The 23,385-nt window shown below is 40.7% G+C and overlaps 1 protein-coding gene and 1 pseudogene across 1 annotated transcript in view; both read right to left on the bottom strand.

Annotated features, from left to right (window-relative positions):
- Positions 1-4,185: 4,185 nt before the first annotated feature.
- On the bottom strand, positions 4,186-4,364 carry LOC119465398 (U2 spliceosomal RNA; annotated as a pseudogene).
- A 3,295-nt stretch (positions 4,365-7,659) lies between these two features.
- LOC119464833 (uncharacterized) overlaps positions 7,660-23,385 on the bottom strand; it is a 33,907-nt gene continuing 18,181 nt past the window's right edge. Inside the window, exons 5-6 of the mRNA XM_049655345.1 lie at positions 8,366-8,447; positions 7,660-7,899 (exon numbers count right to left, since the gene is read on the bottom strand). Coding sequence (XP_049511302.1) covers positions 7,660-7,899; positions 8,366-8,447 — 322 coding nt within the window. The remainder of the gene's footprint in view (positions 7,900-8,365; positions 8,448-23,385) is intronic.

The raw sequence follows: 23,385 nt of genomic DNA, 5'->3' as shown, positions 1-23,385 counted from the left end.
CCAAGTGCTGATGCATTAAAGACTGACCCCCTTTCGCTTAGTCAGCCCCCTTACTTATCCTCTTAATTCGCTCACTCACAGAAGACGGTGGCGACGGTGACCCGCACACCATCAAAATTGTTGCGTGAGCGTTTGTATATGGGTAAGACACGATGCCGGGTTGGTCTATTAAGTCATTGAGAAATTTGACGCCAATCCGAGCATTTTTTGACTACTTTGCTTACTCATAGAAGACGATGACGACGGTGACCCGCACACCATCAATTTTTGCGTGAGTCTTTGCATAGAGGTAAGACACGATGCCGGGTTGGTGTAGTAAGTCACTACACCAACCTGGCACCGTGTCCTTACTCTTCGCGCCGTCGGTCATTTTCGTACGATATCGCGTCGACGACGCGGTTTTCGCTCAAGGACGTTGAAGGTCGACTGAATGATGAGGCATATAAGGCTTTCGCCTTAATAAATGCAAGACCGACACTGAAGTTGGACCTCTGCCTTCCAGACTTCTCAGTCTCAGAGAGGTCGATTGCCTTCATTTAACGTAAGCAATAAAAAGTCGAAAATGTCACGTCATTAAACCTTTAAGTATAGATATATAGGTCACTGTATTAAGTATTTTTTAACACTTTTTACTTTTTCTTCTTCTTTCCAGGGTTTTCCGTGCCAAAACCAGTTCTGGTTATGCGGCACGCCGTAGTGGAGGGCTCCGGATTAATTTTGACCACGCACACTTTATCCCAAGAGCGAACGATGGCTACAAGGTCGCTATTCCACGTGTATTTAATAGCTTTATTCAATAATTCATTTGACCATCTATATTTGGAACATTTGGTTCGCAAATATTTACTATGCAAACTGTTCTATTCTTTATATGGGTAACTGAAATGATACAACTTTCATTCTGTAAGACATGATTTTGAGTGTATTGAAGAGGTTCAGGACCCCGATAGACATAATACTGGCAGGCCTTTAGTCCTGAAGCTGCTAGGAATTTCAATGACAGATTAAATTCTGAACTGACTGAACTAACATCATGTTCACGTTTGCAATCCTTTTCCTGCGTGGTACTTAGCATTTTTTGCCTGTTTATCCTCGCGTAGTAAAAGCTCATGCAATAACGACGCAGACAACTCACCCTGTTCATCGAGGCCTGTAGTGCAGAACGATATGCAGCGTCGCTTCCAAGTGCCGTGAAACCTTCCTTCCACTTTCCGGACACCCTCTACGGTAATGTAAAAACAAAATTAGCGAGAGGAGTATGAGACTATGCCCAGACACTCGGTTGAGGTGTAATAGACGCCGTAGGCTAACGAACTTGTAAATTCAATTATTGCCAACACAACAATGCGACACTTCGATCCATCTGAGAGAGAAAACCTTTTCGTCATGAATTGGAAGACATGAACGGGATGCAGCAAGCAGACAATGAATCCATGTCTTGAGGAAATTAACAGCCGTTATTTTAATTAAACTATAATCTTATTAGTAAAGAGGGAAACGATTGATAGTGAATGAAAAAGAGAATGTAACTTGCCGTCAGTGAAAACATAATTTACAGCATCCTAGGGCTAGGCTTACTATAAATACTTTGTTGGCCATAAATTTATGATATATTTGGTATTTTTGATCTTGCGAGCTAAACTTCTAAAGAATCTCGGAGCTGTGTAATGCCGCTTACATGGGAAACCGCTTACACCAACCAATATGCCCGAAAATACGCGGACATTACTGGCTTATGGTTAACTGGAGAGGTTAGCCGAGCAAAAGGTTCGGAATGCTACTGAAACCCGCTGTGGTTGCTCAGTGGCTATGGTGTTGGGCTGCTGAGCACGAGGTCGCGGGATCGAATGGCCAAGGCGGGCGCATTTTGATGGGGACGAAATGCGAAAACACCCGTGTACTTGGATTTAGGTGTACGTTAAGGAACCCCAGGTGGTCCAAATATCCAGAGTCGCCCACTACGGCGTGCCTCATAATCAGATTGTGGTTTTGGCACGTAAAACCCCATAATTTTTTAATGCTACTGAAGGTGTACTTATGATAGGGGATCAAAGAAAGAGAGAGAAACAAAAGCACGCACGATCGTGCGTGCCGGGATCAAGCGCCCGTTGCGGTGTGGTGGGACAAGTGAGCATGCGTCTGCTCCGCTAGCCCGGCCGTGGCTGCGCATAGTTGTTCACGCGGCTGAGTGCGCATGCCACTCGCGCATTAATTTGCAGGTAATCTCCGGCGTTGCAAAGCTTGGGCTAGCCCATATAGTTGGTGGCTGCAGGTACGCTTTCTTTCCACCCGCCTAGTGCGGATGGTAGCGTAATCTGAAGCCTGCGTAGACGCGCTGAAGGCATCTTTTAAAAAGACAGCGTTAATTTCTCATACGCTTTCTTTGGATTCGTTGTCTACGTGTTTCATATGATTGCCATTAGCCAAAATTTGAGCCCATCGGTTTCGCTGAGTCCTTGAAAAAAGGCAGCAAAATGTTTTCGAGGACAACACGTTAAAATATGTTATAGCATTGTTTTGACTGTATAACAAGTCAAGAATGCAGGAGAGGCTCCTCCAACAAAGCCTGACGCGCCTACCATTTACCCCCCCCCCTCCTTCAAAAAATGAGTGGCGTTCACAAAAATGCGACAGGCTCCTGTCGTGTTCATGCAAACGCGGTTATTGACCTTGTGCGCATTGCACAGATACCACTGTCTTGCGCTAACTGATTCCCAACTTGCGCCTGCAGATTTCCTAATTTCATCATCCCAACTAATTTTCGGCCGTACTCTACTGCGCTTCCCTCGGCACCCATTCTGTAACTCTAATGGCCCACCGGTTATCTGCCCTGCGTGTGACATGACCTGCCCAACTGAATTTTTTTCTCTTTATGTTAACTAGAACATCGGTTATTCCTGTTTGCTCTCTAATCCACACTGCTCTTTTCCTGTCTCTTAACTTTACACTTAACATTTTTCGTTCCATCGCTCTTCGCGCTGTCCTTTTGTTGTTGTCGAGCTTTGTTAATCTCCAAATTTTTGCCCCGTATGTTAGCATCGATAGAATGTGTATATGGACAAGGTTATTCCCGGGGTCATGTAAATACGCGTACATGTTCCCTTTGAGGGACACTTGCCGCTGCGTTCTCGACCTGTCACTATACGCGTATAGCCACCGCTGGTCTTTGTGGCGTTGAGAAGAGGCGTACACGTCCGATATCAGCGCCGCAACCGTGTATGCGTGAGCCAAGCGCTCTAACGTGAGATAACGCCCCTCTATTCTAGATAAGGGGCTTTGATATGATGATGATGATTGATATGATGATGATTTATTGGCATCACCTTTGAAACGGGGCGACGACAAATAGTCACCTAGCCTGCTTGATTTAATCAGGTATACTATACATGTTCTTTATCTAGCATTTTTGTTTACCTCTCATTATTCTTTTTCTTTTTCATTTTTTCAAAAGTTTACCTTGTACCGCTACCTATGATATCAAGAGATGAGGTCGTATCCATATTTTCCCAGTTTTTTTTCCACCAGTACTCTGATCGTCTCTTGCTTATCTCTACGGCTGATCTGTTGATGTTTCCTTCCACTTTAAACCCAAGCGCTTCTGGGAGTTGCACGTTAACTACGGTTCTCGCTGGCTGAATCCCGTCGTATTCCATTACGATGTGCTGAGTGGTCTCTGGATCTTTACTGCAGCATACACATGCCTCATATAGTTCCTAATATTTGCCCCGGTATGTTTTGGTCCTGAGGCAACTGGCTCAAGCCTCAAATGGCAAGGCCCCTTTGTTTTATCGTACATATTTTCCGTTCTAATTCATTTCTTCGCATTCTTGCAAATCTCTATTGTCCTTTTTGTTTCCAATCTTTGCATCCAATTCCCGGTCTCTATTTCTCTCACTTTATTTCTGATGACTCCGGGTTGTCTATTTACAGTTTCGATTATCCTGTACTTGGTTGCCAACTTCCTTGACCTCTTTCTCCATTCTGCGTCCACGCTTTTCATGTAGAGATACTTGTGCACTTTAGCCAGACATGAGAGCGTTGGCGACGCCATCTCGTGGTGGTGCCTGGAAAAGTGCATATTGACTTGAACATCAAACTAAGCAGGCTTTTATAGCGAAGCTGTGTATTGTTAGGGTTCCATGTATGTTTCGTGTCCGTGCACCCACACACACACACACAAAAAGGTGAGCGTGGGCCGATCCCGGAGATTTTGCAATACCGGGCCGACCCGCGGCGTAGGTGAAGCAGGCTTCAAGCTCTCAGCCCCTAATAATAATAATAATAATAATATAATAATAATAATAATAATAATAATAATAATAATAATAATAATAATAATTTATTGATACACATCCAATAGCAATACAAAGAAACGGGCCTGTCTAAGTCCATGAGGACTTGTGTGACTAGGCCCGGCAGAGTCGGTACAGCGATGTGGTTACATATTTACATATTAACTCATTTTTTAACATCTTTCAGACAAATAGTTGGTAGTAATTACATGTTAAGAGACAATTACATTGCAAAGAAAGATACGAAAGCATAAATAATTGCAATAACGAATGGGAACAATAATTCAGTATAATAATAATAATAATAATAATAATAATAATAATAATAATAATAATAATAATAATAATAAACGAAATAAATAAATCAAGATTCATTGTTTCAATTCGATGGGTATACTGGAAACGTTGGTGAACAGCACATAGACTCACGAGCAAGAGGCGTTGCGATATACGCAAAGGACAAGCATACACCCTTGACTCTCAAGAGGACAATGCCATCTTCTTCCTTCGGTGCCGTACAAACGAAAGACGGAATTGAGATATCCAAAATTTAATGACCATGCACTTTGCATGTGTTAGCCGTGATGACACTACCCTTGTGGTCGCCGTTGTAGAGTTCAATTTGGACATTTCAAAACCAGACAAGAAATATCTCACTCAGTTTGTGCTAGAAGAGTTTGGTTTGAAGTGCCGAACCAAACCAAGTCACTTAACCACTCAACATGGTCGTGTACAGATTGAACCTTGGCCAAGATTCTGCCAAATGTCACCGAACCAATCAGTGTATATCACAGCAATCGCAAAGCCATCGTCACTACCATTACAAAATGATGAAAATAAATACATGTACCCTTGTTTAACCCTCTGTGATGTGCTACAGCTTCGCTGGTCATCCCCCTTCACAGAGTGGAATGGCTCATCAATTTTTCCCCTTCCAGTCCTAGAAATTGCCGCAGCTGTGTTCTCAGTCTTGTGGGTTTGGATTTGAATTACCGGAAAGCCTCATCTGGACGAAGGCGACTTCTAACTACAATAATATTGTCAGCCCTTCCCCCACCTAACAAAAAAATATTTCTTTGATTTAACCGAAATTCTGAATTATCAGGCTTTAGATTATTGCGAGTTGAATGTAGTTCTCGTCTGTGTTGTAATGAGTTTAGAAAAGGAGATTCTGGGATCTCACCTTGGCGTCATCGGCCGACTTGACAGTACCGGTTACCTTAGCGCGAGGAGAAAAACGCATTCGTTTCAGACACCATCGCTGCAATATGTACTTGTAGTCATTTTCAAAGAACACTTAAGCTAATTGCTCATTAGGTTAATTATGAGACAGATTACTTTAGCCGCCTTCACCACGTGACGAATATTTCGACTTTCTTCTTTTTATTTAATAGGCAATGCTTATACATTGCCTGTGAGGCAGGACAAAAAGAGGGCGTTGCCTCTCGACTGGGTCCTGACCCCGCTGGGCGCAGCAGCGACAGTAGTATACATATAGCACAAGTCAAGATTACCATGTAGCAAAAATTTTTAGCTAAGTATAAAGTCAATTCAAGAAGCAAGCGCTAACTATATTGAAATGGGATAAGCATAACGACATAATTAAAGCCACGCTACACAAAGAAAATGTATGTGATACAACATTATTTACAAGCGCGTTCAAGAATATGAGAGAACATGACATTTGCACATGAACGATCAATGAAATTCAGATAATTTTTGATGAGTAAGGAGCAGTGCTATGTGACTGTAGGAACATCAATCTTTATGATCAACAGAAACCGTATTTATTGTCTAAACGGCGGCCTGTACATGTTCTTGCCATATCAATTAGGAAAGGCTACACTCATTACATGAAAGTGCAACCTCATAGTCGGTGTTTTGTTTGCCATAATTTGTTCGAGATTTTCCCACCAGACCTGATGTTCTACGCAAGTGGTGACCAACGTTTCTGTTTAGACAAACAGGAGTAAATTCATTATGAACTTTTCATCATCTCTTCGTATACATACATATGATAGCTATATTGTAACTGCAGCTTAAGGGATAAGTATTCCGCTAGCGTATGTATATATATATGTACTGTTATGTTTCCAGTATACGAAGTCATCGGTGATTGTATGGCCCTTCTCCTTAAAGCGAAAAGCATGTCCCGATCAGTTATGTTCCCCATATCAGATATCAGATATGTTCCCCATAATTCCCCATATCAATAAACATTGGGTAATATGTGAATGGATCAGCGAAAAGTACATTTTTCTTCGTAGCCATGTAGAGAAGAAGCTGCGCAAGAGGTTTAATAAATCAATGAATTTCGATACCTTAATTCTAGCCACATCAAATCAACGCAGCTATAAACTGGTGAGCAAAATGCAACTTCTTCACCACCATTCTCCCATTAATACTTATCGAACATATCAGTTCGCCATCTGCTAAGGAAGCCTGGTAATAAATGATGCAGTTTCTACCATTGACTATATTGTTGTACTAATCAGCTACCGAGAATTGATGCTTTTTTCAAACGAGCTCGGTAATACCATCCTTTTATAACAAAACTTACTCCGCAAAATTGCTTCATCTTTCTATGTCAAGCTTTCTGCCAGAAAATCCGGCAAATTGAATGTTCAGTCGATTGACATTGTTTAGCGTCTCAAAGCATCACTAAGGTTTTGATAGACGCCGTAATGAAGCGCTAGGAATTCAGTTTGCCCAGCTGCGCTTACTTAACATGAACCTTATACTAAGTACGTGGGCGCCTTTGCATTGTGTCCATATCGGAGTGCAGGAGTCACAGCCTGGACTTGAATCCACGACCTCGGGGTGTACGAATGCGTACGCCACGCCCCCTCCCCCTTCCAAACAAAAAAAGAAAGAAAAAAGAACTGCTACTATTATGCCATGATAAAAAACATGCGTTAAACAAAAAAGGCTGCGTGAACATTGGGAATAAAAGAAAACTCCACCTGTCGTCGTCATCGCGACATTTATTGCTGCCTTGGGTGGAACTTACAATACTCAAGGTAAGCATTCTTTTAGTTCGTAGTCCGCTAAATACGTTTGCTTACGATAGCGAATAATTTTTTATGTCTGCACTGGTTAATGAAGCCTATTGCGCTTCGTAGGTGCCGCAGAGTTTTTTATTTATGCAAGGTTTTGCTCGCACTTTCAAGTTATACTTGAGTTTTCTTCTGGTACGTGTCATGTTTTCTGAAAGCTGTCCTGTGTGAATGTGTCAAATTATTAAAAAACAGAAAAAAACAGAGAATAATCTTGAAAACATGATGCAAAGGTGCAACGGAATATCACAGACACCATGCGTCATTCACTGAGTTCATAATAAATCGCGCTAGAATACCGCACCGCGGCACTAGGGGCCTTCTTCGATGTCTGTCCCCAATTTACTGTTGGTAAGTTTCGACTGGAATACTAAGTGTTTAGATAGAATTGTGAGTCCACTTACAGCTGACGACGCTTTTCGGGAGCTCAAGTTGTCCAACGCGTTCTTTGCATCACTGAGCTTGACAGCGAGGCCGCTGGGTAGACCGAAGCTACTGGAAAACGTCAAGGCCTTGTTTTCTTCCAGGGATTTCAGGTACATGGGGTACCCCTGGGTATCAATAGTGTGGCAAAAGTATGAGTGGTAAGATAATCCGCTTTAAAAAGGCCATGACAGCAGGTGCGGAAAAGTTAATATCGTTGGGAGTAATCGCTTGACTTGACTTCACTTTCAAGAAGACTTCTGGCATTTCCCCAATGTCGTACATACATTTTCTGGTCTCAGAAATTTACGAATTATTCAATTAAAATGAATACAGTTAGCTCCATTTCCACACCGTAAAATTACAGTGGAACTGTCATCCTCTTTTTGCGCACGTCAACGTCAAGAGAATGCAAACCGCGACAGAAGGAAGCAGACATTTTGAACGAACCATGCGTCGTTTGTAACTTCGATATTCCAAAGAGTGATTCTTCAATATTCCTAATCACAGAACAGCAGGCCACGTTAGACAGTAAACCGGACGAGTCATTTAATACAACCTGCATAATTATAACCTAATCAGTCCTGCACTCACGTGTGTAGTGAACATCATTGACGCGACGGTGATGTCAGGATGCGTTGACAAATGCACTAGTGGTGTCGTACCGTTGCACTTGCTGGGGAAGAAAAAATAATTTCATTAGGTTTCAAAGAGCTTCATTCCGGGCTTTCAAATTCGTATTCAGGCCTGCAGACGTGCTCGATATTGTAATACGTAGGGGTGTTCGAACACTGAAATTTTGGAATCGAATCCAAGGATAACATGCGCGCCAAACGACCTTCGAATATCGAATCGAATGTCGAACATGTTTATCGTTTCTTAATAATGTGAAATATTAGGGCGATGTGGAGTTCGTTTGGTAAAATCAAGAAAGCTTTTTCATTGTTATGAGACGCGTAATGCCGTTCAGAATTAGAAAGCCGGTCCGCTGGGGTGCTGGAAAATCTAAAAAAAAGCTCAGATGATCACGTCTGGCGCAGTTTCCATGAAAGTGCTGCAACACAGGCAAAACACGCCACCAAATGCACGTAGGGCCCTGTGTTATTTGAATGAGCGAAGGGTAGTACAACAGCACCGCACGTAGTAATAAAGGATGAAAATGTGGTGAGAGAGTTCAAATTAAGAACCCTTTTGGCCAGATTGAGCGAGTAAGCTGGTAAACAGCCTAAAGTCAAGGCATATGCATCCTCATCTGGACATTATTGAGAAGAAGTTAGCTACTAAATTCGTTTACTGTGCAAGTGGTGCCTCTGATCGAGCAGCAAAAGCGGCTTTATTGCAGCAGAATCATTCCGAACAGTCACCACTTGCATAAGCCTTTCTGCCTGCACTCTCGAATAGGTGTTTTCACCTTTTATACTCGAATTAAAACTAATATTTACCACATAGGATCGAAAATTCTCGACTCAATTGTGAATTGAATTAGCTAGAGTATTTTGTTCATATTCGAAATTTCGAAACATTCGCACAATTTCTAATACCATGTATATGTTCATATTTTGCAGTCCGGTTCCTGTCTCGTCAGCTGCCTCTGCGAGACTGAACTTTGTGACAAGTTCTGTAGAAACACAGGGTGTGGGTTCCAACCGGAAAGAAATAAGGTAAAGCCTATGCTGGTCTTCTAAGGTCGTTGCGTAACAAAAAGATCCAATAATTTCGCAGTATTATTTAGTTGCGTAACAAAAAGATAAAATAATTTCGCAGTATTATTTAGCACGGAGCACTGACCCTTCCACACAGAAATAAAACCCGCGATAAACCTGTGGGCTTTCTTTAAAGGTCACCTGACTAGGTTTTGGCATTGGAAGCAGGCAACCTCTGTGCGTAGGTCAAAGCTCTTACGATCACGTTTGCAAAGTATAAAGTTGTTGCTCTGCAGAAAGCACTTATGATCGCGTTTGCAGTATAAAGTCGTTGCTCTGCAGAAACCACTTACGATCGCATTTGCAAATATGACGTTGTTACTCTGCAGAAAGCACTTACGACCGCGTTTGCAAAGTATAAAGCTGTTTCTCTGCAGAAAGCACTTACGATCGCGTTTGCAAAATATAAAGTTGTTGCTCTGCACAACGATCTTACGATCGCGTTTGCGAAGTCTAAAGTTGTTGTTCTGCAGAAAGGTCTTACGATCGCGTTTGCAATGCATAATTTCGTTGCTCTGCAAAAAGTTCTTACGATCGCGTTTCAACGTATAAAGTTGTTGCTCTGCAGAAAGCACTTACGATGGCATTTGCAAAGTATCAAATTGTTGCTCCGTAGAAAGCTCTTACGATCGCGTTTGCAAAGTATAAAGTTGTTGCTCTGCAGAAAGAACTTGCGATTGCATTTGCAAACATATTGTTGTTACTCTGCAGAAAGCTCTCAAAGTATAAAGTTGTTGCTCTGCAGAAAGCATTTACGACCGCGTTGCAAAGTATAAGGTTGTTGCTCTGCAGAAAGTTCTTACGATCGCATTTAAAAGTATAAAGTTGTTGCTCTACAGAAAGCTCTTACGATCACGTTTGCAAAGCCTGAAGTTGTTGCTCTGCAGAAAGGTCTTACGATCGCCGTTGGAAGGTATAATGTTGTTACTCTGCAGAAAGCTCTTATGATCGCATTTGCAAAGCATAAAGTTATTGCTCTGCAGAAAGCTCTTATGATCGCGTTCACAAAGTATAAAGTTGTTGCTCTGTAGAAAGCACTTACGATCATGCTTGCAAAGCATAAAGTTGTTGCTCGGCAGAAAGCTCCTATGATCGCGTTTGCAAAGTATAAATTTTTATATCGGCAGAAAGCTCTTACGATTGAGTTTGCAAAGTGTAAAGTTGTTGCTCTGCAGAAAACAACTTTGATCGAGTTTGCAAAAGATAAAATTACTGCTCTGCAGATAGGTCTTACGATCTCGTTTGCAAAGTATACAGCTCTTGCATTGCAGAAAGATCTTACGATCACGTTTGCTAAGTATAAAGTTGTTGCTCTTCAGAACGCATTTACGGTCGCGTTTGCAAAGTATGAAGTTGTTGCTCGGCAGAAAGCACTTTCGATCGCGATTGCGAAGTATAAAGTTGTTACTCTACACAAAGCTCTTACGATCTCATTTGCAAAGTATAAAATTGTTGCTCTGCAGAAAGGTCTTACGATCACGTTTGCAAAGTATAAAGTTGTTGCTCTGCAGAAAGTACTTCGATCGCGTTTGCATAAAGTTGTTGCTCTGCAGAAAGCACTTACGATCACGTTGGCAAAACAAAGTTGTTGCTCTGCAGAAAGCTCCTACGATCGCATTTGTAAAGTATCAAGTTGTTGCTCAGCATAAAGCACTTACAATCACGTTTGCAAAGTAAAAGTTGTTGCTCTGCAGAAAGCACTTACGATCGCATTTGCAAATATAAAGTTGTTACTCTGGAGAAAGCACTTCCGACCGCGTTTGCAAAGCATAAAATTGTTGCTCTGCAGAAAGGTCTTACGATCGCGTTTGCAAAGTATAAAGGTGTCTTTTGCAGGAAGGTCTTACGATCATGTTTGCAAAGTATAAAATTGCAGCTCTTACGATAGCGTTTGCAAAGTATAAAGTTGTTGCTCTGCAGAAAGCACTTTCGATCGCGTTTGCAATGTATAAATTGTTGCTCTGCAGAAAGCACTTACGATCGCGTTTGCAAAGTATAATGTTGATCTGCAGAAAGTTCTTATGATCGCGTTTCAAAGTGTAAAGTTGTTGCTCTGCATCGATTTGCTCTGCAAGTTTATAACGTCTGCAAAGTAGTTTATGCTCTGAAGAAGGACTTACGAGAAAGCACTGGCGTTTGCAAAGTATAAATTTGTGCTCTGCAGAAAGAAGCTTTACAATATCATTTGGAAAGTATAAAGTTGCGGTCTCTGCAGCGTTTGCAAAATATAAAGTGATTGCTTACGATCACGTTTGCAAAGTCTAAAGGTGCTCTGCTCTTATGCAGAAAGTATAAAGTTGTTGCTCTGCAGAAGCTTACGACCGGCGTCTGCAGGTATATTTGTTGCTCTGCAGAAAGCTCTTACAATTCTCATTTTCAATGTATCAAATTCTTGCTTTGTAGAAAGGTCGTTACGATCACGTTTGCAAAGTATAAAAGTGTCGCTCTACAGAAAGCACTTCGATCGCGTTTGCAATAAAGTTGCTTGCTCTGCAGAGACTGCGATCGGTTTGCAAAATATAAATTTATTGCTCTGCAGAAAGCTCTTATGATCGCGTTCACGAAGTATAAAGTTGTTGCTCTGTAGAAAGCACTTACGATCACGCTTGCAAAGCATAAAGTTGTTGCTCTGCAGAAAGCTCCTACGATCGCGTTTGCAAAGTACAAATTTTTATATCTGCAGAAAGCTGTTACGATTGAGTTTGCAAAGTGTAAAGTTGTTGCTTTGCAGAAAACAATTTTGATCGAGTTTTGCAAAGGATAAAATTACTGCTCTGCAGAAAGGTCTTACGATCTCTTTGCAAAGTATACAGCTCTTGCTTTGCAGAAAGATTTTACGATCACGTTTGCTAAGTATAAAGTTGTCGCTCTTGAGAACGCATTTACGGTCGCGTTTGCAAAGTATGAAGTTGTTGCTCGGCAGAAAGCACTTTCGATCGCGTTTGCAAGGTATAAAGTTGTTGCTCTACACAAAGCTCTTACGATCTCATTTGCAAAGTATAAAATTGTTGCTCTGCAGAAAGAACTTACGATCACGTTTGCAAAGTATAAAGTTGTTGCTCTGCAGAAAGCACTTTGATCGCGTTGGCAAAACATAAAGTTGTTGCTCTGAAGAGAGCTCCTACGATCGCATTTGGAAAGTATAAAGTTGTTGCTCAGCAGAAAGCACTTACAATCACGTTTGCAAAGTAAAAAGTTGTTGCTTTGCTGAAAGCACTTACGATCGCATTTGCAAATATAAAGTTGTTACTCTGGAGAAAGCACTTCCGAACGCGTTTGCAAAGCATAAAGTTGTTGCTCTGCAGAAAGGTCTTACGATCGCGCTTGCAAAGTATAAAGGTGTGTTTCTGCAGGAAGGTCTTACGATCATGTTTGCAAAGTATAAAATTGCAGCTCTTACGATAGCGTATGCAAAGTATAAAGTTGTTGCTCTGCAGAAAGCACTTTCGATCGCGTTTGCAATGTATGAGTTGTTGCTCTGCAGAAAGCACTTACGATCGCGTTTGCAAAGTATAATGTTGCTCTGCAGAAAGTTCTTACGATCACGTTTCAAAGTGTAAAGTTGTTGCTCTGCAGAAAGAACTTACGATCACATTTAAAAATATAAAGTTGTTGCTCTGCAGAAAGCATTTATGACCACGTCTGCAAAGTATAATGTCGTTGCTCTGCAGAAAGCTCTTACGATCAAGTTTGCAAAGTTTTTTGCTCAGCAAAATAAGAATCACTTTGAAAAGTATAAATGTTGTTACTCTGCAGAAAGCTGAAAAAGTATAAAGTTGTTGCTCTGCATTTACGATCGCGTTTGCAAAGTATAAAGTGTTGCTCTGCAGAAAGCTCGAGCGTTTGCAAAGTATAAAATTTTGCAGAAAGCTCTTACGAAAAGTATAAATTTGTTGCAGAAAGCTTACGATAAAGTATAAATTTGTTGCTCTGCAGAAAGCTCTTACGATCGCGTTTGCAAAGTATAAAGTTGTTGCTCTGCAGAAAGCACTTCGATCGCGTTTGCGCAAAGTTGTTGCTCTGCAGAAAAACTTACGATCGCGTTTGCAAAGCATACATTCTTGCTCTGACCGAAAGCTCTTACATTGCGTTCGAAAAGTATAAAGTTGTTGCTTCTGTAGAAAGCCACTTACGATCACGTTGCAAAGCATAAAGTTGTTGCTCTGTCAGAAAGCTCCTACAGCGGCATTGGGAAAAGTACAAAGTTGTTGCTCCAGCAGAAAAGCACTTACAAGCACGTTTGGAAAGTATAAAGTTGTTGCTCTGCAGAAAGCTCTTATGATCGCGTTTGCAAAGTATAAATTGTTGCTCTGCAGAAAGCTCTCACGAACGCGTTCGCAAAGTAGAAAGTTGTTGCTCTGCAAGGAAAGCTCTTACGATAGGCGTTTGCAAAGCATAAAGTTGCTTCTGCAGAAAGCACTTCGATCGTGTTTGCAACGCATAAAATTGTTGCTCGGGTGCAGAAAGGCTTACAATCGCGTTTGCCAAAGTATGAAATTTGTGCTCTGCAAGAAAGCTTCTTATCATATGCGTTCTCGAAGTATAAAGTTGTTGCTCTGTAGAAAGCACTTACGATTACGTTTGCAAAGCATAAAGTTGTTGCTCTGCAGAAAGCTGTTACGATCTCATTTGCAAAGTATAAAATTGTTGCTCTGCAGAAAAGTCTTATGATCACGTTTGCAAATTATAAAGTCGTTGCTCTGCAGAAAGCACTTCGTTCGCGTTTGCATAAAGTTGTTGCTCTGCGGAAAGACTTACGATCGCGTTTGCAAAGTATACGTTTCTTGCTCTGCCGAAAGCTCTTACGATTGCGTTCGAAAAGTATAAAGTTGTTGCTCTGTAGAAAGCACTTACGATCACGTTTGCAAAGCATAAAGTTGTTGCTCTGCAGAAAGCTCCTACGATCGCATTTGGAAAGTACAAAGTTGTTGTTCAGCAGAATGCACTTACGATCACGTTTGAAAAGTATAAAGTTGTTGCTCTGCAGAAAGCTCCGACGATCGCGTTTGCAAAGTATAAATTTGTTGCTCTGCAGAAAGCTCTACGAACGCGTTCGCAAAGTATAAAGTTGTTGCTCTGCAGAAAGCTCTTACGATAGCGTTTGCAAAGCATAAAGTTGCTCTGCAGAAAGCACTTCGATCGCGTTTGCAACGCATAAAATTGTTGCTCTGCAGAAAGGCTTACAATCGCGTTTGCAAAGTATAAATTTGTTGCTCTGCAGAAAGCTCTTATCATTGCGTTCTCGAAGTATAAAGTTGTTGCTCTGTAGAAAGCACTTACGATTACGTTTGCAAAGCATAAAGTTGTTGCTCTGCAGAAAGCTTCTACGATCGCATTTGGAAAGTACAAAGTTGTTGCTCAGCAGAAAGCACTTACAATCACGTTTGCAAAGTATAAAGTTGTTGCTCTGCAGAAAGCTCCGACGATCGCGTTTGCGAAGTACAAATTTGTTGCTCAGCAGAAAGCACTTACAATCACGTTTGCAAATTAAAGGTTGCTACTCTGCAGAAAGCACTTAGGACCGCGTTTGCAAAGTATAAAGCTGTTGCTGTGCAGAAAGATCTTACGATCGCGTTTGCAAATTGTAAAGTTGTTGTTCTGCAGAAAGGTCTTACGATCACGTTTGCAAAGTATAAAGCTGTTATGCTGCAGAAAGATCTTACGATCGCGTTTGCAAATTGTAAAGTTGTTGTTCTGCAGAAAGGTCTTACGATGACGTTTGCAAAGTATAAAGTTGCTACTCTGATGATCGCATTTGCAAAGCAAAAAGTTGTGGCTTTGAAGAAAGCACTTACGATCGCGTTTGCAAAGTATAATGTTTCTCTGCAGAAAGTTCTGACGATCGCGTTTCAAAGTACAAAGTTGTTGCTCTGCAGAAAGCACTTACGATCGCGTTTGCAAAGTATAAAATTGTTTCTCCGCAGAAAGCTCTTACGATCGCGCTTGCAAAGTATAAATTTGTTGCTTTGCATAAAGCTCTTACGATCGCGTTTGCAAAGTATGAAGTTGTTGCTCTGCAGAAAGAACGTATGATCGTATTTGCATAGTATGAAGTTGTTTTGCAGAAAGAACTTATGATCGCATTTGCAAATATAATATTACTCTGCTGAAAGCTCTCAAAGTATAAAGTTGTTGCTCTGCAGAAAGCATTTACGACCGCGTCTGCAAGGTATGTTGTTGCTCTGCAGAAAGCTCTTACGATCTCATTTTCAACGTATCAAATTGTTGCTTGTAGAAAGGTCTTACGATCACGTTTGCAAAGTATAAAATTGTCGCTCTAGAGAAGCACTTCGATCGCGTTTGCATAAAGTTGTTGCTCTGCAGAGACTTACGATCGCGTTTGCAAAGTATAAATTTCTTGCTCTGCAGAAGGATCTTATGATCGCATTCGAAAAGTATAAAGTTGTTGCTCGGTAGAAAGCACTTACGATCACGTTTGCAAAGCATAAAGTTGTTGCTCTGCAAAAAACTAAGATCGCATTTGCAAAGTACAAAGTTGTTGCTCAGCAGAAAGCACTTACAATCACGTTTGGAAAGTATAAAGTTGTTGCTCTGCAGAAAGCACTTCGATCGCGTTTGCAACGCATAAAATTGTTGCTCTGCAGAAAGGCTTACAATCGCGTTTGCAAAGTATAAATTTGTTGCTCTGCAGAAAGCTCTTATCATTGCGTTCTCGAAGTATAAAGTTGTTGCTCTGTAGAAAGCACTTACGATTACGTTTGCAAAGCATAAAGTTGTTGCTCTGCAGAAAGCTTCTACGATCGCATTTGGAAAGTACAAAGTTGTTGCTCAGCAGAAAGCACTTACAATCACGTTTGCAAAGTATAAAGTTGTTGCTCTGCAGAAAGCTCCGACGATCGCGTTTGCAAAGTACAAATTTGTTGCTCAGCAGAAAGCACTTACAATCACGTTTGCAAATTTAAGGTTGCTACTCTGCAGAAAGCACTTAGGACCGCGTTTGCAAAGTATAAAGCTGTTGCTGTGCAGAAAGATCTTACGATCGCGTTTGCAAATTGTAAAGTTGTTGTTCTGCAGAAAGGTCTTACGATCACGTTTGCAAAGTATAAAGCTGTTATGCTGCAGAAAGATCTTACGATCGCGTTTGCAAATTGTAAAGTTGTTGTTCTGCAGAAAGGTCTTACGATGACGTTTGCAAAGTATAAAGTTGCTACTCTGATGATCGCATTTGCAAAGCATAAAGTTGTGGCTTTGAAGAAAGCACTTACGATCGCGTTTGCAAAGTATAATGTTTCTCTGCAGAAAGTTCTGACGATCGCGTTTCAAAGTACAAAGTTGTTGCTCTGCAGAAAGCACTTACGATCGCGTTTGCAAAGTATAAAATTGTTGCTCCGCAGAAAGCTCTTATGATCGCGCTTGCAAAGTATAAATTTGTTGCTTCGCATAAAGCTCTTACGATCGCGTTTGCAAAGTATGAAGTTGTTGCTCTGCAGAAAGAACTTATGATCGTATTTGCATAGTATGAAGTTGTTTTGCAGAAAGAACTTATGATCGCATTTGCAAATATATATTACTCTGCTGAAAGCTCTCAAAGTATAAAGTTGTTGCTCTGCAGAAAGCATTTACGACCGCGTCTGCAAGGTATGTTGTTGTTGCTCTGCAGAAAGCTCTTAGGATCTCATTTTCAATGTATCAAATTGTTGCTTTGTAGAAAGGTCTTACGATCACGTTTGCAAAGTATAAAATTGTCGCTCTAGAGAAAGCACTTCGATCGCGTTTGCATAAAGTTGTTGCTCTGCAGAGACTTACGATCGCGTTTGCAAAGTATAAATTTCTTGCTCTGCAGAAGGATCTTATGATCGCATTCGAAAAGTATAAAGTTGTTGCTCTGTAGAAAGCACTTACGATCACGTTTGCAAAGCATAAAGTTGTTGCTCTGCAAAAAGCTAAGATCGCATTTGCAAAGTACAAAGTTGTTGCTCAGCAGAAAGCACTTACAATCACGTTTGGAAAGTATAAAGTTGTTGCTCTGCAGAAAGCTCTTATGATCACGTTTGCAAAGTATAGATTTGTTGCTCAGCAGAAAGCACTTACAATCACGTTTGCAAATATAAGGTTGTTACTCTGCAGAAAGCACTTACGACCGCGTTTGCAAAGTATAAAGCTGTTGCTCTGCAGAAAGATCTTACGATCGCGTTTGCAAAGTGTAAAGTTGTTGTTCTGCAGAAAGGTCTTACGATCACGTTTGCAAAGTATAAAGTTGCTGCTCTTATGATCGCATTTGCAAAGTATAAATTTGTTTCTCTGCAGAAAGCTCTTACGATCACCTTTGCAAAGTATAAAGTTGCACTGCAGAAAGCACTTAGTATCGCGTTTGCAAGCCATAAATTGTTGATCTGCAGAAAGACTTACAATCGCTTTTGCAAAGTATAAATTTGTTGCTCTGCAGAAAGCTCTACCAACGCGTTCGCAAAGTATAAAGTTGTTGCTCTGCAGAAAGCTCTTACGATAGCGTTTGCAAAGCATAAAGTTGCTCTGCAGAAAGCACTTCGATCGCGTTTGCAACGCATAAAATTGTTGCTCTGCAGAAAGGCTTACAATTGCGTTTGCAAAGTATAAATTTGTTGCTCTGCAGAAAGCTCTTATGATTGCGTTCTCGAAGTATAAAGTTGTTGCTCTGTAGAAAGCACTTACGATCACGTTTGCAAAGCATAAAATTGGTGCTCTGCAGAAAGCTCCTACGATCGGTTTGCAAAGTATAAATTTGTTCTGCAGAAAGCACTTGCGATCGCGTTTGCAATGTATAAATTTGTTGCTATCTAGACAGCATTTACGTTCGCGTTTGCAAAGTATAAAATAGTTGCTCTACAGAAGGCTCTTACGATTGAGTTTGCAAAGCATAATATTGTGTGTCTGCAGAAAGCACTTTTGATCGAGATTGCAAAGGATAAAATTATTGCTCTGCAGAAAGGTTTTACAATCTCGTTTGCAAAGTATATGGTTCTTGCTTTCCAGAAAGCACTTACGGTCGCGTATGCAAAGTATAAAATTCTTGCTTTGCAGAAAGCACTTACGGTCGCGTTTGCAAAGTATAAAGTGTTGCTTTGCAGAAAGCACTTCGATCGCGTTTCCATAAAGTTGTTGCTCTGCAGAAAGCTCTTACGATCGCGTTCGCAAAGAATAAAGTTGTTGCTCTGTAGAAAGCACTTACGATCACGTTTGCAAAGCATAAATTGTTGCTCTGCAGAAAGCTCCTACGATCGCGTTTGGAAAGTATAAATTTGTTGCTCAGCAGAAAGCAATTACAATCACCTTTGCAAAGTATAAGGTTGTTGCTCTGCAGAAAGTGCTTACTATCGCATTTGCAAATATAAAGTTGTTACTCTGCAGAAAGCACTTACGATCGCCGTTTGAAAGGCTAATGTTGTTTCTTCAGGAAGTTCTTACGATCACGTTTCAAAGTATAAAGTTGGTGCTCTGCAGACAAGCACTTACGATCGCGTTAGCAAAGTTATAAAATTGCTGCTCCGCCATAGAGATCTTACGATCGCGTTTGCAAAGTATAAATTGTTGCTCCGCAAGAAAGCTCTTACGATAGCAATTGCAAGTCAAAGTTGTGCTCTGCAAAAAGAACTTACGATCAACACTTGCAAATATAAGTTACTTGTGACGCTCTCAAAGTATAAAGTTGTGTGCTCTGCAGAAAGCATTTACGACCGGCTGGCAAATTATAATGTGTGTTGCTCTGCAGAAAAATTCTTACGATCGCGTTTTGCAAAGTATAAAAATTTTTGCTTACTGCAAGCTATTACAATCTCATTGGCAATGTATAAAATGGTTGCTCTGCAGAAAGATCTTACGATCACGTTTGCAAAGTATAATTTGTTGCTCTGCAGAAAGCTCTTCGATCGTTTCCGTAAAGTTGTTGCTCTGCGGAAAGACCTACGATCGCGTTTGCAAAGTATACATTTCTTGCTCTGCAGAAAGCTCTTACGATCGCGTTCGAAAAGTATAAAGTTGTTGCTCTGTAGAAAGCACTTACGATTACGTTTGCAAAGCATAAAGTTGTTGCTCTGCAGAAAGCTCCTACGATCGCGTTTGGAAAGTATAAATTTGTTGCTCAGCAGAAAGCACTTACAATCACCTTTGCAAAGTATAAGGTTGTTGCTCTGCAGAAAGTGCTTACAGTCGCATTTGCAAATATAAAGTTGTTACTCTGCAGAAAGCACTTACAACCGCGTTTGCAAAGTATAAAGCTGTTGCTCTGCAGAAAGCACTTACGATCGCGTTTGCAAAGTATAAAGTTGTTGCTCCGCAGAAAGCTCTCACGATCGCGTTTGCAAAGTATAAAGTTGTTGCTCTGCAAAAACAACTCACGATCGCACTTGCAAATATAATGTTACTCTGCTGAAAGCTCTCAAAGTATAAAGTTGTTGCTCTGCAGAAAGCCTTTACGACCGCGTCTGCAAAGTATAATGTTGTTGCTCTGCAGAAAATTCTTATGATCGCGTTTGCAAACTATAAAGTTGTTTCTTTGTAGAAAGCACTTACGATCACGTTTGCAAAGCATAAATTGTTGCTCTGCAGAAAGCTCCTACGATCGCGTTTAAAAAGTATAAACTTGTTGCTCAGCAGAAAGCACTTACAATCACGTTTGCAAAGTATAAAGCTGTTGCTCGGCAGAAAGCACTTACGATCGCGTTTGCAAAGTATAATGTTGTTTCTCTGCAGAAAGTTCTGACGATCGCGTTTCAAAGTACAAAGTTGTTGCTCTGCAGAAAGCACTTACGATCGCATTTGCAAAGTATAAAATTGTTGCTCCGCAGAAAGCTCTTATGATCGCGCTTGCAAAGTATAAATTTGTTGCTTCGCATAAAGCTCTTACGATCGCGTTTGCAAAGTATGAAGTTGTTGCTCTGCAGAAAGAACTTATGATCGCATTTGCAAAGTATGAAGTTGTTTTGCAGAAAGAACTTATGATCGCATTTGCAAATATAATATTACTCTGCTGAAAGCTCTCAAAGTATAAAGTTGTTGCTCTGCAGAAAGCATTTACGACCGCGTCTGCAAGGTATATTGTTGTTGCTCTGCAGAAAGCTCTTACGATCTCATTTTCAACGTATCAAATTGTTGCTTTGTAGAAAGGTCTTACGATCACGTTTGCAAAGTATAAAATTGTCGCTCTACAGAAAGCACTTCGATCGCGTTTGCATAAAGTTGTTGCTCTGCAGAGACTTACGATCGCGTTTGCAAAGTATAAATTTCTTGCTCTGCAGAAGGCTCTTACGATCGCGTTCGAAAAGTATAAAGTTGTTGCTCTGTAGAAAGCACTTACGATCACGTTTGCAAAGCATAAAGTTGTTGCTCTGCAAAAAGCTCCTAAGATCGCATTTGGAAAGTACAAAGTTGTTGCTCAGCAGAAAGCACTTACAATCACGTTTGGAAAGTATAAAGTTGTTGCTCTGCAGAAAGCTCTTATGATCACGTTTGCAAAGTATAGATTTGTTGCTCAGCAGAAAGCACTTACAATCACGTTTGCAAATATAAGGTTGTTACTCTGCAGAAAGCACTTACGACCGCGTTTGCAAAGTATAAAGCTGTTGCTCTGCAGAAAGATCTTACGATCGCGTTTGCAAAGTGTAAAGTTGTTGTTCTGCAGAAAGGTCTTACGATCACGTTTGCAAAGTACAAAGTTGCTGCTCTTATGATCGCATTTGCAAAGTATAAATTTGTTTCTCTGCAGAAAGCTCTTACGATCACCATTGCAAAGTATAAAGTTGCACTGCAGAAAGCACTTAGATCGCGTTTGCAAGCCATAAAATTGTTGATCTGCAGAAAGACTTACAATCGCTTTTGCAAAGTATAAATTTGTTGCTCTGCAGAAAGCTCTACCAACGCGTTCGGAAAGTATAAGGTTGTTGCTCTGCAGAAAGCTCTTACGATAGCGTTTGCAAAGCATAAAGTTGCTCTGCAGAAAGCACTTCGATCGCGTTTGCAACGCATAAAATTGTTGCTCTACAGAAAGGCTTACGATTGCGTTTGCAAAGTATAAATTTGTTGCTCTGCAGAAAGCTCTTATGATTGCGTTCTCGAAGTATAAGGTTGTTGCTCTGTAGAAAGCACTTACGATCACGTTTGCGAAGCATAAAATTGGTGCTCTGCAGAAAGCTCCTACGATCGGTTTGCAAAGTATAAATTTGTTGTTGAACAGAAAGCACTAACGATCGCGTTTGCAAAGTATAAAGTTGTTCTGCAGAAAGCACTTGCGATCGCGTTTGCAATGTATAAATTTGTTGCTCTCTAGACAGCTTTTACGATCGCGTTTGCAAAGTATAAAATAGTTGCTCTGCAGAAGGCTCTTACGATTGAGTTTGCAAAGCATAATGTTGTGTCTCTGCAGAAAGCACTTTTGATCGAGTTTGCAAAGGATAAAATTATTGCTCTGCAGAAAGGTTTTACAATCTCGTTTGCAAAGTATATAGTTCTTGCTTTGCAGAAAGCACTTACGGTCGCGTTTGCAAAGTATAAAGTTCTTGCTTTGCAGAAAGCACTTACGGTCGCGTTTGCAAAGTATAAAGTAGTTGCTTTCCAGAAAGCACTTGCGATCGCGTTTGCAAAGTATAAAATTGTTGCTCTACAGAAAGGTCTTACGATCTCATTTGCAATGTATAAAATGGTTGCTCTGCAGAAAGATCTTACGATCACGTTTGCAAAGTATAATTTGTTGCTCTGCAGAAAGCACTTCGATCGCGTTCCATAAAGTTGTTGCTCTGCAGAAAGCTCTTACGATCGCGTTCGAAAAGTATAAAGTTGTTGCTCTGTAGAAAGCACTTACGATCACGTTTGCAAAGCATAAAGTTGTTGCTCTGCAGAAAGCTCCTACGATCGCGTTTGGAAAGTATAAATTTGTTGCTCAGCAGAAAGCACTTACAATCACCTTTGCAAAGTATAAGGTTGTTGCTCTGCAGAAAGTGCTTACAGTCGCATTTGCAAATATAAAGTTGTTACTCTGCAGAAAGCACTTACGATCGCGTTTGCAAAGTATAATGTTGTTTGTCTGCAGAAAGTTCTTACGATCGCGTTTCAAAGTATAAAGTTGTTGATCTGCAGAAAGCACTTACGATCGCGTTTGCAAAGTTTAAAATTGTTGCTCCGCATAGAGCTCTTACGATCGCGTTTGCAAAGTATAAAGTTGTTGCTCCGCAGAAAGCTCTTACGATCGCGTTTGCAAAGTATAAATTTGTTGCTCTGAAAAAAGAACTTACGATCGCACTTGCAAATATATGTTACTCTGCTGAAAGCTCTCAAAGTATAAAGTTGTTGCTCTGCAGAAAGCATTTACGACCGCGTCTGCAAAGTATAATGTTGTTGCTCTGCAGAAAATTCTTACGATCGCGTTTGCAAACTATAAAGTTGTTTCTCTGCAGAAAGCTGTTACGATCTCATTTGCAAAGTATAAAATTGTTGCTCTGCAGAAAAGTCTTATGATCACGTTTGCAAATTATAAAGTCGTTGCTCTGCAGAAAGCACTTCGTTCGCGTTTGCATAAAGTTGTTGCTCTGCGGAAAGACTTACGATCGCGTTTGCAAAGTATACATTTCTTGCTCTGCCGAAAGCTCTTACGATTGCGTTCGAAAAGTATAAAGTTGTTGCTCTGTAGAAAGCACTTACGATCACGTTTGCAAAGCATAAAGTTGTTGCTCTGCAGAAAGCTCCTACGATCGCATTTGGAAAGTACAAAGTTGTTGTTCAGCAGAATGCACTTACGATCACGTTTGAAAAGTATAAAGTTGTTGCTCTGCAGAAAGCTCCGACGATCGCGTTTGCAAAGTATAAATTTGTTGCTCTGCAGAAAGCTCTACGAACGCGTTCGCAAAGTATAAAGTTGTTGCTCTGCAGAAAGCTCTTACGATAGCGTTTGCAAAGCATAAAGTTGCTCTGCAGAAAGCACTT

The sequence above is a fragment of the Dermacentor silvarum genome, chromosome 9 (genome assembly GCF_013339745.2).
Source record: "Dermacentor silvarum isolate Dsil-2018 chromosome 9, BIME_Dsil_1.4, whole genome shotgun sequence".
Lineage (NCBI taxonomy): Eukaryota > Metazoa > Arthropoda > Arachnida > Ixodida > Ixodidae > Dermacentor > Dermacentor silvarum.
The sequence above is the reverse complement of the archived record's forward strand: the minus strand, read 5'-3'. Positions and strand labels throughout refer to the sequence as shown.